Source organism: Grammomys surdaster, unplaced genomic scaffold, assembly GCF_004785775.1.
Source record: "Grammomys surdaster isolate TR1022 unplaced genomic scaffold, NIH_TR_1.0 149, whole genome shotgun sequence".
NCBI classification, from domain to species: Eukaryota; Metazoa; Chordata; class Mammalia; order Rodentia; family Muridae; genus Grammomys; species Grammomys surdaster.
The window spans coordinates 12426015-12441856 of NW_021604607.1; the positions used below are offsets into that span (position 1 = coordinate 12426015).

At 39.1% G+C, this 15842-nt stretch overlaps 1 protein-coding gene across 5 annotated transcripts in view; it reads left to right on the forward strand.

Annotated features, from left to right (window-relative positions):
• Slc8a1 (solute carrier family 8 member A1) overlaps positions 1 to 15842 on the forward strand; it is a 277158-nt gene that overhangs the window by 211784 nt on the left and 49532 nt on the right. For 2 of the 5 annotated variants that reach the window (XM_028765077.1, XM_028765079.1), the window contains exons 3-5: positions 11016 to 11122; positions 14403 to 14423; positions 14810 to 14827. In XM_028765077.1, coding sequence (XP_028620910.1) covers positions 11016 to 11122; positions 14403 to 14423; positions 14810 to 14827 — 146 coding nt within the window. Of the gene's footprint in view, positions 1 to 11015; positions 11123 to 11664; positions 11769 to 14402; positions 14424 to 14809; positions 14828 to 15842 lie in introns of all 5 variants that reach the window. The other 3 variants (XM_028765078.1, XM_028765081.1, XM_028765080.1) reach the window with 2 other exon arrangements.

A 15842-nucleotide genomic window follows, 5' to 3' on the forward strand; every position in this document is an offset into this window, starting at 1 on the left:
AGAGAGAGAGAGAATACACACACACACACAGTCTTAGGGTTTCTATTGCTGTGGAAAAGAAAAGGTTTATTCAGCTTCCACTTCCACATTCTATTCCAGTTTCCACATTGCTGTTCATGACTGAAGGAAATCAGGAACTCAAACAAAGCAGGATCTTGGAAGGGCACTGCTCACTGGCTGGCTTACTTCCCCCAGTTTGCTCAACCTGCCTTCTTATAAAGCCCAAGACCCTCCCGAATTGATCACTAATTGAGAAATACCTTATAGCTAGATATCATGGAGGCATTTCTTCAACTGAGGTTCCATCCTCTCTGATAACTCAAAACCATCCAATACATATATGAAGAAGAAATAACGTCTAAAGACAGCAGTGATCTCTGGGAAAAGCCTGAAGCCAACATGGGAGAACTCAAATGTTCAGGACGAAGAGGGCTTTTGAAAAAGCATGAGGAAGCATCCTTGTGGTGAAGCCTTATCAATTACATTTTTTCTAAGTTCTTATAGAAAACAATGACAGATTGAAATTGAGGGGCTGATAAAAGTCTCTAAACTTGAACCTAAGACACTTATTATTTTGCAGAGAAAGGATGTTCTTCATCCCTTCATCATCCCTACTCTCTGAGAGTCTTCCTATGTTTCCATGGTGGCTTCAAACTCACAATCTGTTGGTCTCAGCCTTCCAGGTTCTGGGGTTTCAGGCATGCACTTCAATGCCCAGATTCCCATGGGGCACTCTTAACATCAGCTTCGGTATTGAGGTATCATTGAAATAATGTATTCTAGAGAGGCTATGTTCAAGTATGACTGTCACATTATAAAAATGTATGTAGTCCTGAGAGCAGATTAGAGAATGCCGTGTCAGGCAGCAGGTGAAGTTTCTGAAGTTTGAAGCCAGACCTCTGCACATGCTAAGACAGGACTCCATCATTAAGTTGCATCTCTAATCTAGGAAGAAATTTTAAGTTGCTGAAATCCTTCATCACTGTGTTAAAAGTATGACTTCTCATGCATTTCTACAAGAGAAATTTACTAAACAATAAAGATAGATCGGGGTCTCTTTTGACAAACTCCCACCATCATGGCCAGCCATTGAATCTGATATGTAATCTGTTTTATTTTCGCTGAATGGAGAGATGTCTCGGTGTGCAGCTTTAAACAACAATCCCTGGATCCTTATATGTTTATGCCCCTTAAGACTGAGTTCATTGAGAGAGTAAATCATTAGGTTAATATATAAAGATCGTAGAGTCATGGTCAGTCTCTGGGATACTCTTGTCTCTTTTTCTTAGTAGCCTTTGCTGGTATAGTTTTGTTGGTAGCCTGTCAAATTAGACCAGAACTTTTGGAGGTATTAGAATGTCTGGCCCACTCCTTACTAGAGTAGTGATTGTGCCCCCTGTGGCGTCTCTTGAAATCATCGGTCCTGTTTCCAGAGAATAGAAGGAAGCTCATAGGTTCTCTTTCCTTTGTTTCTCTTTCTCCTATTTCGAGAAGGGAAGCTTCTGGATTTCTCACTGGCCTCCATGTTTTCAGAAAGAATTTGATTGTCACCATTTGTTTTCATTTTGTTTCATTTGTCTTAGGGCCAAGGATTTGTCTTGTAGCCAACCTGGCCTGCCCTTGGCCATGTAGTCCAGGCTGGCACCTACGTCCGTCCTCCTGTCTCTACCCCCAGATTTCTGTAATTATAGATGTGATTTAAGATTTTGGCTCTATCTTCTGAGACTAATGTTTATAACTAAGTGCTAAAGAAGCACGAAACCAAAGACATATTACCTTTGTTATTTTTTTTTTAAATTTAGATACTTGCCATTCAGTTGAAAAAGTAAACACAAGAAAATAAAACAGAGCAAGTTATTCTGGAAAACACATACTCCAATATTCTTGGACATTCTTCTAGTCTCCTTGAAGCCGGAGGATTTTAGCTCTTTGTCCCTCCTTTGGTTTCAGCAACCATTTCGATTGCCACCCGAAAAGTCAGGAGATCAGGGTGCAGACGACAGTCCCTCTGGAGATTCACTTAGATTTAGTTACTTGAGGGTAAACTTGTCCTCATAGTCAATTTGAATGACAGACCTTCACTATTTGTCAGACTCCTGTTTCACACAGGAGCTCCAGGGAGACCTCGGACCCTCTGACTTGCAGCTGGTGGTGAGTGGGGACCAGGCAGAGTTGGAGCTGTGAGGCTAAGCGTAGTGGCCTCGAGCTCCTTCTTTGAGCTCAGGGCCCTGCACTTGGCTACATCGATATAGGATGAAGGCCAGAGCTGTAGCTGAGAATGGATTTGCAGGGACACCCATCTATTTCATGTAATATTCCCTGACTTCAATGCCCTCCATTTTCCATATACCCCTTTGGTGACTGTGCAAACAAGCAAAGAAGAGCTGTAAACGGTACCAGTACTTCACAGCTATCAACTCTTCTACCACCGAGCCTCAGCCCCAGCCATAATTTTCAGCTAATAATAAGAACCTAACATTGACTACCCTTTACAGAAGATTTTTGCATGTTCTATACCATTTGATCTTGTGACAGCCTGTGAAGTACCATCAGCCACGCTTTGTGAGCAGTGACACTCATTGATCATTGCAGTACTGCAAACATGCATAATAGTTGTGATGTGATGTATATTTATCTCATTTAATAAATTATAGCTTTGATATTTAGAGAGAAGCCAGGTAGAGCCTGTCCAATTAGCTGGACTAGGAAGTGCTAGAGCCTAGTGAGGAATACAGTCACGTGAGCTTCTTTTCTATACTCTTCCCATTTCAGACAACTAAACAGATGAGACCATGGTTATGTTTCCTATCAAGGTGTTAGCATGGGATATGAAGCAAATTCACTGGTAAATCCATGCCTAAAGTTTCTTTCCAGCCTACTAACAATAATGTAAAAGTATTATAGAAGGGATAAGAATAGCAACCTGTTCATTTCTGGGATGCGTATAAGGGAGAGCCAATTTTAGATCACTTAAGAAAAAAAATGACAAATACCTAGTCAAGACTCTTCTCTGAGTTTCATCTTCTTTCTCTAAGCCTAAATCAACAAGCGACTCACCAACCAATTCTGAAGTATGAGGGGAAAGGTTTAAAGTTTTACAGGAATTGAAGTTGTGCGGAGCAAGCATATGGCTCCTCGTGAGGAAAAGGAAATGGATGCCAACAAGGGAGGTGGAGAGCGCCCTGGTGAGGGAGGGCATCACAGGGGCACCTCAGAGCGCCCCGGTGAGGGAGGGCATCACAGGGGTACCTCAGAGTGCCCCGGTGAGGAGGGCATCACAGGGGCACCTCAGAGCCCCCCAGTGAGGGAGGGCATCACAGGGGCACCTCAGAGCGCCCTGATGAGGGAGGGCATCACAGGGGCACCTCAGAGCACCCCGGTGAGGGAGAGCATCATAGGGGCACTTCTAGAAGTGAGCAGACATATCCCATGATTAGAGCTATTTCTTTCTCTTCTAAATACATGCTGTGAAGGAAGTGCTGCTTCTGGTGCTTTCATAAGTCTTCAAACTTCTGGATAAAGAAATAAGCTCAGGAAGCCAAGCCTAAGGCAACAGCCGCCAGAAAATGCTTAGCGTGTCAAAGAAGCCAGGCAGCCCTTGATGCTGGAGGAAGCAGGCAGCTCTCTCTGAAGATGCTGAGAGGCCTGGGTTGAGAGATGGAGCTGACAAACATAGCACAAATACTTGGCCTTGACGTAAAAGGCTTGCTCTGTCACCTGGCATGCAGCACCCCAGCTTCTTCTTGGCAATGCTCACAGAATCTGAATCTTCACCAAAAACGCTAAACAGTCTTACAGGTTCTCACCCAAGGAGGCAGCCTTTTGTGAAGACTGATATATTGTAAAATTAAAAGGTTTTATTTTTCCCAGCACAGCTCTTTGAGGCAAACCTCAGAGACCTCAGAGCCCTCTGAAACAAACCAATGTAAAATATGCAATTCAGTGGATTTAGTATGTCCTTGAAATTTGCAAGCATCACTGATATAAAATCATGAAACTTTATCCATAATGTAAATCCCCATACTTGCCCCCTGTTCTAGACAACCACTGATATAGTCTCTGTCTTTTGATCATTCTGGAGAGAAAGAAGGAGAAAGAGAGAGGGGGGAAGGGAGAGGAGAGGGAAAAGAGAGAAAATTATGTAGTATGCCATCTTCGGTGTTTTGGTCCCTGGATTCTTCCACTGAATTTACTCTTCTCAATTTTTTCTATGCTGTAGTATATATCAACTCTCCCTTTACATTCCCAAGTAATATTCTGTTGTGTACGTAGATCCAGGTGTTTTGTTTTGATTTGCTTTGTTTTGTTTCCAGCCATCCATCAACCGGATAAATACTTGGTTTTTCCCAGTTTTTATTTTCTTTGCCACATACCTAGAAGTAGATTATTGGTCCTATGGTGACTCTCTTTTTAAACTCTCGAAGACTTTTCCAAACAGCTCATTGAACTATTTTGCATTTCCACTGGTAGTTTATAAAGGTCCTAACTTTTGCATTTTCCCATGTAATGTGTTATCAGTTGTGTTTCTCATTACAGCCATCCCAATGAGACTTGGTATCTCAATACAAGTAGGATTGTATTTCCCTGGTGGCTAACCATGCATTTATTGGACATTTGTTTATCTTCTTCCATGATATACCTATTCAGATTCTTCTCCCCTTTTTGCTCAGTCTCCTTATCTTTTTGAGTTGTGAGAGTCTCCTGAAGACTCAATTCAGATACACTTCAGATCAACTTTCAAACTCACCTAAGATAATGGACATGGCTTTGTCATTTGAGAAGCTGCAGAAATCTTTGTGGTCAGTCCAAGGACAGGTCTATGTCTGTATACAGAGTCCTCATGTGTGTAAAGTCCCAGTTCCACCCATATGGTTTCTTGCTAACAAGAGTTATAGACTTTTTGGGGACTCAGGAAGAGAGAGGAAACAGTATCATCTCCAGTGCAGTTGACACCTTAGTTTATACTTTGTGGCAACCACTGTTGCATGAAGCACAGCACAGAGTTGTAATCTATTGTTGAGAGGGAAGTGAGTCTGGATGAGTGTAAGCACCCACCACTGCCTGGATGCTACCAGGATTTTCTCACCTGTGTTATTAAGGTTCCCTGATGAGATTAGCATTTCCTGAGAGGAAAGACAATTCCCAAGAACACCACAGAATTCAATGAAAGACAAAACCCACAATTCTTCTGTGTTGTGTTTCAACCCAGACTACTCATTAGATCAGTCTGAGACTTTCTCATAGTTTCATAAATCCCATATGTACCAAATTCTGATGCACCTAATTTTATTAAAAGTGTACTTCTGAAATTAAAGACACAGTTAATACCAGACCAATAATGGGCGATTTCAATGCCCACTTTTCACTGTAGCCTTTCAGACACCAGGACACACATTCTAGCTGGCCATTAGCTAGTTACCAGCCCTGGTCAAATATTAGAATCATCTGAAACATCTTTTAAAACTAAGTTTGTAATGAGTCTCCACAATGAAGAGTTTGTTTAGCTAATGTTAAAGGAAAACAGAGATTGAAAGTTCATGATGCTTCTTAGTGATTCTGACATCATGGGGAATCTGAACAAGCCAATCCAATTTAAGAGGCCACTTGTCTTTTTTTTTTTTTAATCAAGGCTTCTTGGACTTCCCATGCATAGGAAGCATCTGGAAATGTTAACGCATAGAGCTGATTTTGGTGGTACTGAATGAAGCTGAGCTTACTCCTTAGGTACTCAGTCCACAGTTTTGGTGAAGCCCCATGTGTTTATATGATATTTTCCAATTAAAACTTTATCTCCCAGAAGATAATAACTTTGCAAGGCAGCCATCAGAGACTAGACCATTTCCTGTATTTCATTTGTAAAGTAGAAATAAAATCCTATCCTTGCTCATGTAAGATGTCTTTATGAATAGAAAGATGAAATAGCAAGTCTGCATATTAATCTAAAAAAATGATCTCAATCATGTAATGTGGTTATAAATATACTGAATAGTTGAATGTGGGACCTGGTGGTTGGCAGTAGGTGAAATAATTTGAAGGTGTGGTCGTTGAAGCCAGTTCAGGAAAATACACAGGTAAAGATTGGATGCCACTAACTTCTTTGAGTCTCATTTCTTCTGAAAACTATAGGTAGTAAGAATTGTTTCTGGGAATATCAGGAAGACCTGTGAATTAAGAAATAAGCTATACCCCAGCCTACTGGCCTCTGTAGATACCTAAAATGAGGGTAACTCTTAAAGAAAAAGCTATGGCAGCAACTAAGTCTGTGAAAGGAGTTCTGTCCCCTCCTCCATCTGTTCTTGTCATCTTACACCAAGTACAGATCAACGAAAGCAAACCACACAAAGATAAGGTAGATTTAAATCTTTTTTTTTAAGAAGATAAGGATACCACTCTGGCTTAACAAAGACTGAAGTATACTTTGAAGAGATTTTCTGTCTCAGCCACCACTAACAAAGCTAAAACTTTCTTTCCTTCATCAGTGACTCACCCCCAGACTTCTTGGCAGTCTGTTTGAAGGCAAGGGGAACTGAGAAGGGGAACATGGTTATGGGCTTGCTGTGAACACATGAAGGATACCTCCTAGATCTGTATTTTTCTATAACTTCTTTCTTAACTTATTCTTTAGGAGTAAAATGAAAATACTGGCTATAAACATTTTGGCCCTGTTGAGAATTATTTTATTGTTATCATAAGATTTTCAACTGTTTTATTACTTTATAGAAAATGAAATTTTTGAGTTCACAATGGAAAAGATCAAGTGAGTTCTTTTTGCTGTCTTTATAATAAACATGGTTGTTGAAAATAGCAAAGTATTTATTTGTTTTTCTATTAGTCCCCCATAAGTGAAATAATGTGTGAGTTGTGTTTGATAAAAGGACTATGTTTACCCAATACTTTCAAGCTTGATTTTGTCAAGCTGTCAATTGAAAAAAAATAAAAAAAATAAACATATCTGACAGCCTCCTATCGGTAAACAAAGAAGAAAGGCCAGGATGCATCTGTCATCTCAGTGAGGTACAGTGCTTATGATAAGGTTTTGGTGACTTCCCAACTTTGTCATCCTTGAGACTCCATTTCTACTGGGAAATCCTGGGAAGCAAAAGCATGCTTCCAGTGATTATCCAGGCAGTATAGGTGCAGTTGTCACCAGACCATGCCCAGCTTGAGCAGCATGCTCTGTGGTGGATGAAATGGCAGCTTGATCTTCAAAAATTGGGCTCTGTAAGTGAGAAAAGAGTTGCATGTTTGTCATGGCGTATCCCTTTGACGATTACATTGGATAATTTCACCACCATCACCTTTCTGTTCTGAAGTAAAATGCAAACAGAGCAAACAATGGCTTCTGACTTTGTCTGTCTTGATTTAGAGAATTAACTCAGGGTTGACTTCATCCTGCTACTTTAGATTGACTGAAATGGCCTTTATTAACCACATCTCCTATTAATAGTTTTACTGTACTAGAGAAGGTAAATCAATTTACAATTTAATGGCTTCTCATGCCAAGGGCATTATTGATTCTGTCTCTAATGATTTTGAAATGATATGCTGTTATGCAAATCTATTGTAGGTGTGTCTTTATAAAGTCATTTATGGATATTTTTCTTCTTTGTCATGTTTCTTTTTTTTCATATCACAATTACCAAATGGTGAAATATTTTCAAAAGAACCACATCTGATCATGGTAAATATTGATGCTCCAATGACATGTTGCAAGTGCTTCTTTTAACTATAAACAAGCTTCATGGGCTACTGTAACTATTTTCTTGGGGTCTAGAAAGTAAAGCTATTACAATGGGTTCTAGATTCATTTCTGTTGCTGTGATAAAGTATACTAACTAAAAGTAACATAAGAAAGGAAGGGTTTGCTTTGCCTTAGAATTCCAAGCTCTACCCCACTGTTGCAGGAAAGTTGAGGCAGGAAGCTAAGCAGCTAATCCGATCACACCTACAATCCATAACAGGAAGAAATGTACCCACACTACCTGCTTCCCAGCTTCCAGCTAGCTTTCACTTCTGTTGAATAATTCAGTACCCAACCCATGGCACTGTACCATCCAAGTCAAAGATGGGTTTTTCCACTTCAATTATCAATCAAGAAAATTTGCCACAGATATGCACACAGTCCAACCTGCTGTGGGTGATTCTGCAATTGACACTGTCTTCCCATGTGGTTCTGGACTGTATCAAGTTGACAATTAAGGCTAACTAGCACACAATAAGAAAGAGACAACAATGGCATTGTGCAGTGAAAAGAAAGAATGTGTCAGCAGGCGATTTTTAGTTACTCAATAAAAAAAAAATCAGTAATTTTTCTATACACTGACTCACTCAAAAGACTACTCCAACCATATGAACTAGGCTTTCTTTACTTCTTTAGTTCAACAGAATCCGCAAAGAACTGTGGGCTTGGAATATTGTGTACGTTTATGATAAAAAAGGAAGACCATTGCAACCTGACTTGTCACAGCTATGCAACCACAGTTTAAGAGCACAAGAATATAAAGTAGAAATTAATACCTAAGGAGTATAAGTTTTGTTAAGTACAAAAAATGAAAAGAGACCTTTGGTGAAATTTTGATGGTAAATTTGATCTAATGTAAAATAGCAGCTACTTTCTATTTCAACTAGAACATACATTTCCAAAACATTAGATCACAGGAGTGTCTCTCCATTTCTGGCTGCAGTTCATTCCAGATGTAGTCAAGTTGACAACTAGGAATAGCCGTCACAGGTACTCTTGGGTTCCTTATAGTATTTTGGATTTTTTTCAGATGTAAATTAACAACTATCTCAGGTTAGTCAAGTCATCTTTTTTAACACACAACACACACACACGCACAGAGAGAGAGAGAGAGAGAGAGAGAGAGAGAGAGAGAGAGAGAGCGCAAATTGATAAAATCTAGAAATGTATCCTAACAATTACGCAGCAGCTGTTTGTACATGTAGTTGGACATGTCATACTTTTGATAGTTTTAGAAATTTCTGCACTTAAGGAAATGATTGTTATATTAGTCATGTCTAATTATTCACCTGTGTACTATAGTACTACAGTACTACATAGTAGTCTTTGAGACACACACACACACACAACACACACATACACCCACACAACTGCACTCTTGTGAGCCCTAGCTTCTCATGAGGGAGACACTGGGATACCATGCACATTCTTTAGCTGAGGAAAATAAGGGCAACATGGGGCTCCAAGGCCAATCATTTTATCTCCCTTTTACAATGCTAAGCCTAGATAGGAAGAGGTAAGCATTTGGATGTAGGGCCTGGGAAATTTACAGAATTTCTTCAAACTTCCTTTATGCTATGATAAAATGACAAATAGTTATTAGAAAGCCTCTGTCTAGGTGAAACTTGGGAGATTTGATCAATGAACTAAAAGCAAGATTATAGACCAGTCTATGATATTCTAAAAGACCCAGAAAATTAAATTAAACTTTAATTAAATTAAAGAGTTAATTTAATTAAAAATCTTCATGTCACGAATAAAACTTTCTGTCTATGCAAACCTACTATTTCAAAAATTTTAGTCAGATATTATCTTGGTTGATGTTATTTTTAAAAGTCTTGTTAAATCAGTATTTAGGGATCTCTAAATAGGTTGTAATATGCAACACACTAAAGCTTTATCAGTTAGGAGGTAATATTAGAATGATCTATTTTCAGATCCATCATGAGTTATGTCTGGTATCATTACTGGAATTTGGATTTGCATAATATTTGCATTTGTCTTGTCTGCCTATCAATCATTCACAGCCATAGGACGATAGTGCAAACACTACTGAGGGCTGGATGGCAGGAAGAATTTTCTGTGAACCTTCTTGATGTATTTATGAAGTTGGAAAGTAGTATAACTGCGGTAGCTAATGAGAGTTAGCTTGGCAAGGGATGAAAAAACATGACTTTAGCAGTCGTCCCCTCCTCGGAGACAACCATTCTGAGGACACAGTATCCATCTTTAGGAATGAAAAAAATGACGGAAAAAAAAAAAACTCCTGCTATGGTACAGGTGAAAATCCATGGAACTTAAATAAGTTAGATTCTGAAACACTGAAGAGAGAAAGGGAAGAGACTTTATATTCTCTTCTGTAATGCTTTTATATATACATTGTTTTAATAAAACAATAAAATTTTATGCTCAGGGGCATACTAATACTCAATTAGTTACCCAACACCAAATGCTCAGTCCTGAAAACTCTATGTGAAAATAACATTATACAAACTGAGCAGGTTGTCTTTTTATATTTAGGAATATATAATATATGTTATATATAGTAGCAATTAATGAAAAAAGAGGCTATAAATTTGAAAATAAAGCAATGAAAGATATATGGGAGAGTTTGGAGAAAGGAAAGGGAAGAGGGTAATGAGTTAATTATATTATAAACTCAACAAAAATTTAGATATTATTCTTGGAAATAAAGTAAAACACAGAGAAGGGGAAACTACTACCCCTCACCTAGGATAACATCTCTCAATATTTTATTATGTTTTTATTCCTTGTATTTGTGTGTGTGTGTGTGTGTGTGTGTGTGTGTGTATATACATGTACGGAGGTATGTCTGTCGTAAAGGTCACCTCTGAGTAAAGGTCACAGCTCACTGAAACCAAATCTATCCGTCTACCAGCTGTCTCCATGTATGGAACTCAGGTCATCGGGCTGGGTGTCCAGTGCCTTTACCCACTGACACACCTCACTGGTTCTATTGTATTTTTTTATTCACTTGTTCTAAAGAAATGACTTCCAGGACTCAGTTAAGACAAGAGTTAATTACTTTAATATGCATTTTTTCTTTTCTCATTATAATCTGTTTTTCTGCTTTACTTTCTCGTGATGATGACAAGCTTATTAACTCTGAAAACTGTACTTTGTCCACGTGAATTCTGTGGCCCTGGGCAAGGAACTGTGTTTTTCAGTGACCTCTCTGACCTTGCTTCTTCTGCCTATGTTCCTTTGCTTGCGTTTTCCCCTGTTCGTCAATTTCTATTCTTCTCTGTTTCAGCAAAACAATATCAGTCAAGGTAATCGATGACGAGGAGTATGAGAAAAACAAGACCTTCTTCATTGAGCTTGGAGAACCCCGTCTGGTGGAGATGAGTGAGAAGAAAGGTGGGGGAGCTGCTCCAGGGCTGAGCCCGACAGCTTCCGCTCCAGGGCTGAGCCCAACAGCTTCTGCTGGCCTGTGCCTCCCTGGATGCCCGCATCTTCAGAACATGACTTACAATGCACACATGCCTCCACTATGTAACAGGGCATAGCTCTCACAATGGCAGCAGTGGACCAGAACTGCAGCTACACCAGCCAGTTATGGACACTGCATCCCATGAAGGTCTGAAGGTTCATTTTGGACACAATCATTCAAGCTTCCATAGCTGGGGAATTGGGCGGAAGTATTATGCAATGTCCAAATTCTAGACCAGCTTTTGTACTTGTGGGAGAAGCAGAAGGATTTATGTAAGGATCCACAGACACAGAAACCTCAGTAGGGACCAGTGGAGAGCACCCAAGATGCCCTTTTACATTTGCCCGGAAGGTCATGTGCTGCCAGTTTTCCCTCTGTAACATCACAATAACATCCAGCTTGGTGGACATCTAGAGCATGAGCGTGTGACTCCAACCATTTGTTTTGCCTTTGTCTTGTGTCCCCACAGGAAGATCATTACCATTAGAATATTTGACCGTGAGGAATATGAGAAAGAGTGCAGTTTCTCCCTGGTGCTTGAGGAACCAAAATGGATAAGAAGAGGAATGAAAGGTGTGAGAGTATACAAACACAAATCAGCGAGAAATTGTACTCTTCTCCCTCTCTGTGTCTCCCTACTCTCACACTTAACTCTCTCCTCTTCCCTGGCCTTTGACGCTCAGCGGGGTCATTTCCCTTCCCTCATGAGTGCACCAAGCGATGCCCATTTCCCTTAGGAAGGGCTGACTAACCTTGTTTGCAACTAGATTTACTAAATATTAACAAATACCAGAAGAGTCTCTGTGATTGAGACAGGGCTAGCTAGAAAAACGAGCTCTGCTTTTCACTACTTCAGACCCACTTACAGATGTGGCTGTGAAGGTTCACTTACCCTTAAAACGCTAGTGGTAAAACCTATTGCATCTTCTCAATGGAAGTTGAAAGAAAAGAAAAATGACCTACAAGGTCATGGTAGACCATGAGTCCATGGATCTAATGGCAATATATAAAAAGTTACAGAGAGCTCAGTAAGTAGGCTTCTGTGGAGAATCTGGTTTGAGGAGGGTTTTGGTTTGCTTTGCTTTGCTTTTTGTTTTTGAGACAGGGTCTCTTGTAGCTGAGCCTGGCTTCCAACTTGCTACGTAGCTGAGGATGATCTAGAACTCCCAATCCTCCTGCCTCTACCCCCAAAGTTCTGAAAGGTGTGTGCCAATCTGTCTGGCCATAGCTTTTTAAAAAGCAATTAATAAGAGCAAGAAGCCTTAAGAGTCGCACTGTCAATAAGCTAATGTACTCAGTTTGATAGTTTTCCATATCATCAAATATGTCATTTAGAAGAAGCCTCAAAGCTAGACATGATGCCATTCCCCTGTGATTCGAGCACCTGGAAAGTCAAAGCAGAAATACTGAAAGTTCAAGGGCAGCCTCAGCGTACAAGACCCTATCTCATTAAAAAAAAAAACAAAAAATTAAAGAGCCTCTAACATATAAGATACCATACATATGAAACCACAGTCGTATGTATGGGCTCAGTTTTGCGTAGCTCTAGGGTGTGATCCTTGTAAATATTTAACCCTAACTTATACTAATCTTACCTGTGCACCAAAATCTTGTAATACTTATAGAATTAATATAATTTTAGTATAGATAGTAACAAGAAGACTTGAATAGTAATATCCTTATAAATAAATTACTTTAAACACTTGTGTTAATTCTTTGAGAATTTCATGATTACATTTAGTTGGTTCTCATAATTTTAGAAAATATTTGCAAAGAGAAGCCTCCTCTACTCTTCCCTAATTTAAAATATGTTCTATTTAATAAGGAAGGAGGAGGATTTCATTTAAATTTTACATGTAGGGCAAAAAAATGTAATGTATATGACCAATTCCTATGTAAACTCAGCATTTGAGGAAACATGATCTCACATTCTGAAAACTCACTGACCTCTGGGGGAAAACATTGTCTTTCCTAATGTCGCTAACTTAAGTACAAAATGGCATCAGGTGTGACGGAGGAAGGGACATGTGGAGCTCATCTTGATTCAGCTCCTTCAGTAAGTCCCATCATCAGTAAACAGAGAAGAGACATCAGAAAATATGTCTTACAAAGATGGGATCACAGATGCCTCATTAGCATCCAGGAGAAGAACTTGGATCTGAATGTGTTCCTCCAAAGAGCTGTCTTTTTAATCTCGAGAACTATCTTGGATACAGCTCTGTCGGTTGTCATTTTAGTGAACTATGCCCTCATGTGCAAGCAAATTAAAGTGCTTTGGCGGCATTATCCTGGTTTTTGTACCAGCTAAGTGAATTCTTCTCACGATAAATGACTTGTTTTCCTAGGTTCCCTCTGAGGACACTACCACTCCAGGGAATACTGGGCTAAAAACAAGTGATTGGAATATTCCTGCAGACAACCTGAGAGGGCTTTAATTTGACCAGCTTAGCCAGGTTCACTTTTATTAAAAATAAAGTGCTATGGTCCCAATTGTATTGAAAGAATATAATCTAAAAAGATACATTATAGATTGGCCCATATTCCAAACCTGTCCATTTCTATGTAGCTACTTATTAATAAGCTAGCTTCCAGTTAGCTCATTAATGCATAACAGTTACTGATAAAGGAATGCAAATAAATGTCAAGCTGGGGGCTCTTAGGGTTAGAGAAATTAAAACACATAAGCAATTTTGGAGGAGTCAAAATATTTTCCAACGCAGAGAGAGCTTTACCTGGGTCAAATATGTCCTTCTAGGAGAGCAGACTAAGGCATTTTCCCAGGGACCTTTACCTGTTTTCATGGAAGGTAGCTGAGGACTTTAGTCATTAAACACCTCCAAACATTAGCTCTCCGACACTGTTAACTGAAGAAGCCCATCCCCAAACTGAGTTAAAGGTTAGCATCTCCAACATTCCCAGTATATTTTGTCTGAAGTATATGTCAACAACTGTGGGAGAAATACCTTATGAGATACATAGAGAGAACATCCAAGGTGATTTGTTTTTTCAGTCAGACACAAATATTCCTGTTGTGGTCATTTATTTGGAAATGTTCCCAACAATGCCACCCTTGAGATGCACCAATTTTTATGAGCAATGATTTTCCCCACTCTAGTCAGAACTGCCTGGATTTCTTTCTGCTAATATTCCTCTCTCATCTCATCTGGTTTCTTATTCTGTATTTGTCTCTGTCTGTTTCCTTCACAGCCCTGTTGTTGAATGAGCTTGGTAAGCATCCCATTTCCTGCATTTCCTTTCCATTTTCTTTTAGGCTATTTCCCATTTCTATCAGACAATACTGTAACTGTGGATTTTTATCTCTAACTATGGATTGGCCAGATTTTCATTTAAGACTATCGCCCTTGTTTTAGTTGAGGCCAGATCATTGTTATACCACTGGATCAGTGATTCCTTGGGTACCTACAAGAACTGATTGTGCATTAAACTGCATAGTCTTAAAAGAATGTATTCTGTTGTGACTGGCCCTTTTCATAATATTCTTCATTATAAGTTTGGCAAGTTTTCGGTGGGTTGTCAAATGTCTTGTGTCACTAATACTTGTTACCTGTAACGTAAATTAAATTATGACATTTCTCCCCTTTTTCTTTTTTTAGGTGGCTTCACATTAACAGGTATGAACTTTTCAATTATATAATTATACTGTTACTGTCACCATCAATATATTACCCATTTTAAAAATCTCTTCTTGCTTTATTTGTTTTTAATTAAGGAAAAGAGATGTATGGTAAGATAACTTCTTTTTTAAAAAAATTAAAAAATCCTGTTTTGGCTGAAATAATCCAAATCCAAAACCAAATGTAACCTGAATTCATATTTAACTGTGTCCCATTAACCGTTTTTACAAGTTAACAACAGCCTGTGTGTGTTGTATCTATCTATAACAAAACTCACAGGAAGAACCTCTAACCGTTTGTATTTTAACACTAGCTAAGCTTCAGGTGACCACATAGCACTGAGAATATGCAGTGTACTCTGGAAGATACTGTACAGTGCTCCAGAGTAAGAAAGACAAGATTACTGGCCTAAGACAGTGGCTCTAACAACCATTCAAACTTCACAGCCTAGGATCACTGAGACCCTAAAAGTACATAATGCCACATTTGAAGAGGACAGAACAGCCATTCCCCTTTGTCTCATGACAGCAATTCTAGCCCCTCTTGGAACATTTTATTTTAGTACTAATAACATGGAATCAAGAACTATTTCTGCTACTTGGAGTGCAGTACAACGTCCTGCAGAAACATTCAAGATCCCAGTGAGACAGCTTGAAACCTTTAAATGTACCATCTTCTGACCTTGCATATCTTCTCACCTTTCAGAACCATTTCTGCTGCTTTAGAGAGGACAATGAATAACCAGCTCTAACTTTCTGCAGCTACAGGTTGAAAATGCATCTAGTGAACCACTTCCTATATGCCCTTTTTCACTATGGTAGGCAAGTAAAAGGAATTCCAATGCATCATGCAAATATAAAAAAAATCTTAAAGCAGAGAGCTGGAAAAAACTATTTAGAAGGAAATATTACCAATGTTTCTAATAATGAAAACTACAGTAAGCATTGGGGTAGATACCAGCCACTGTATCAACTCATGTACAATGAGTGCTGAAGTGATTCTTCCCAGTATG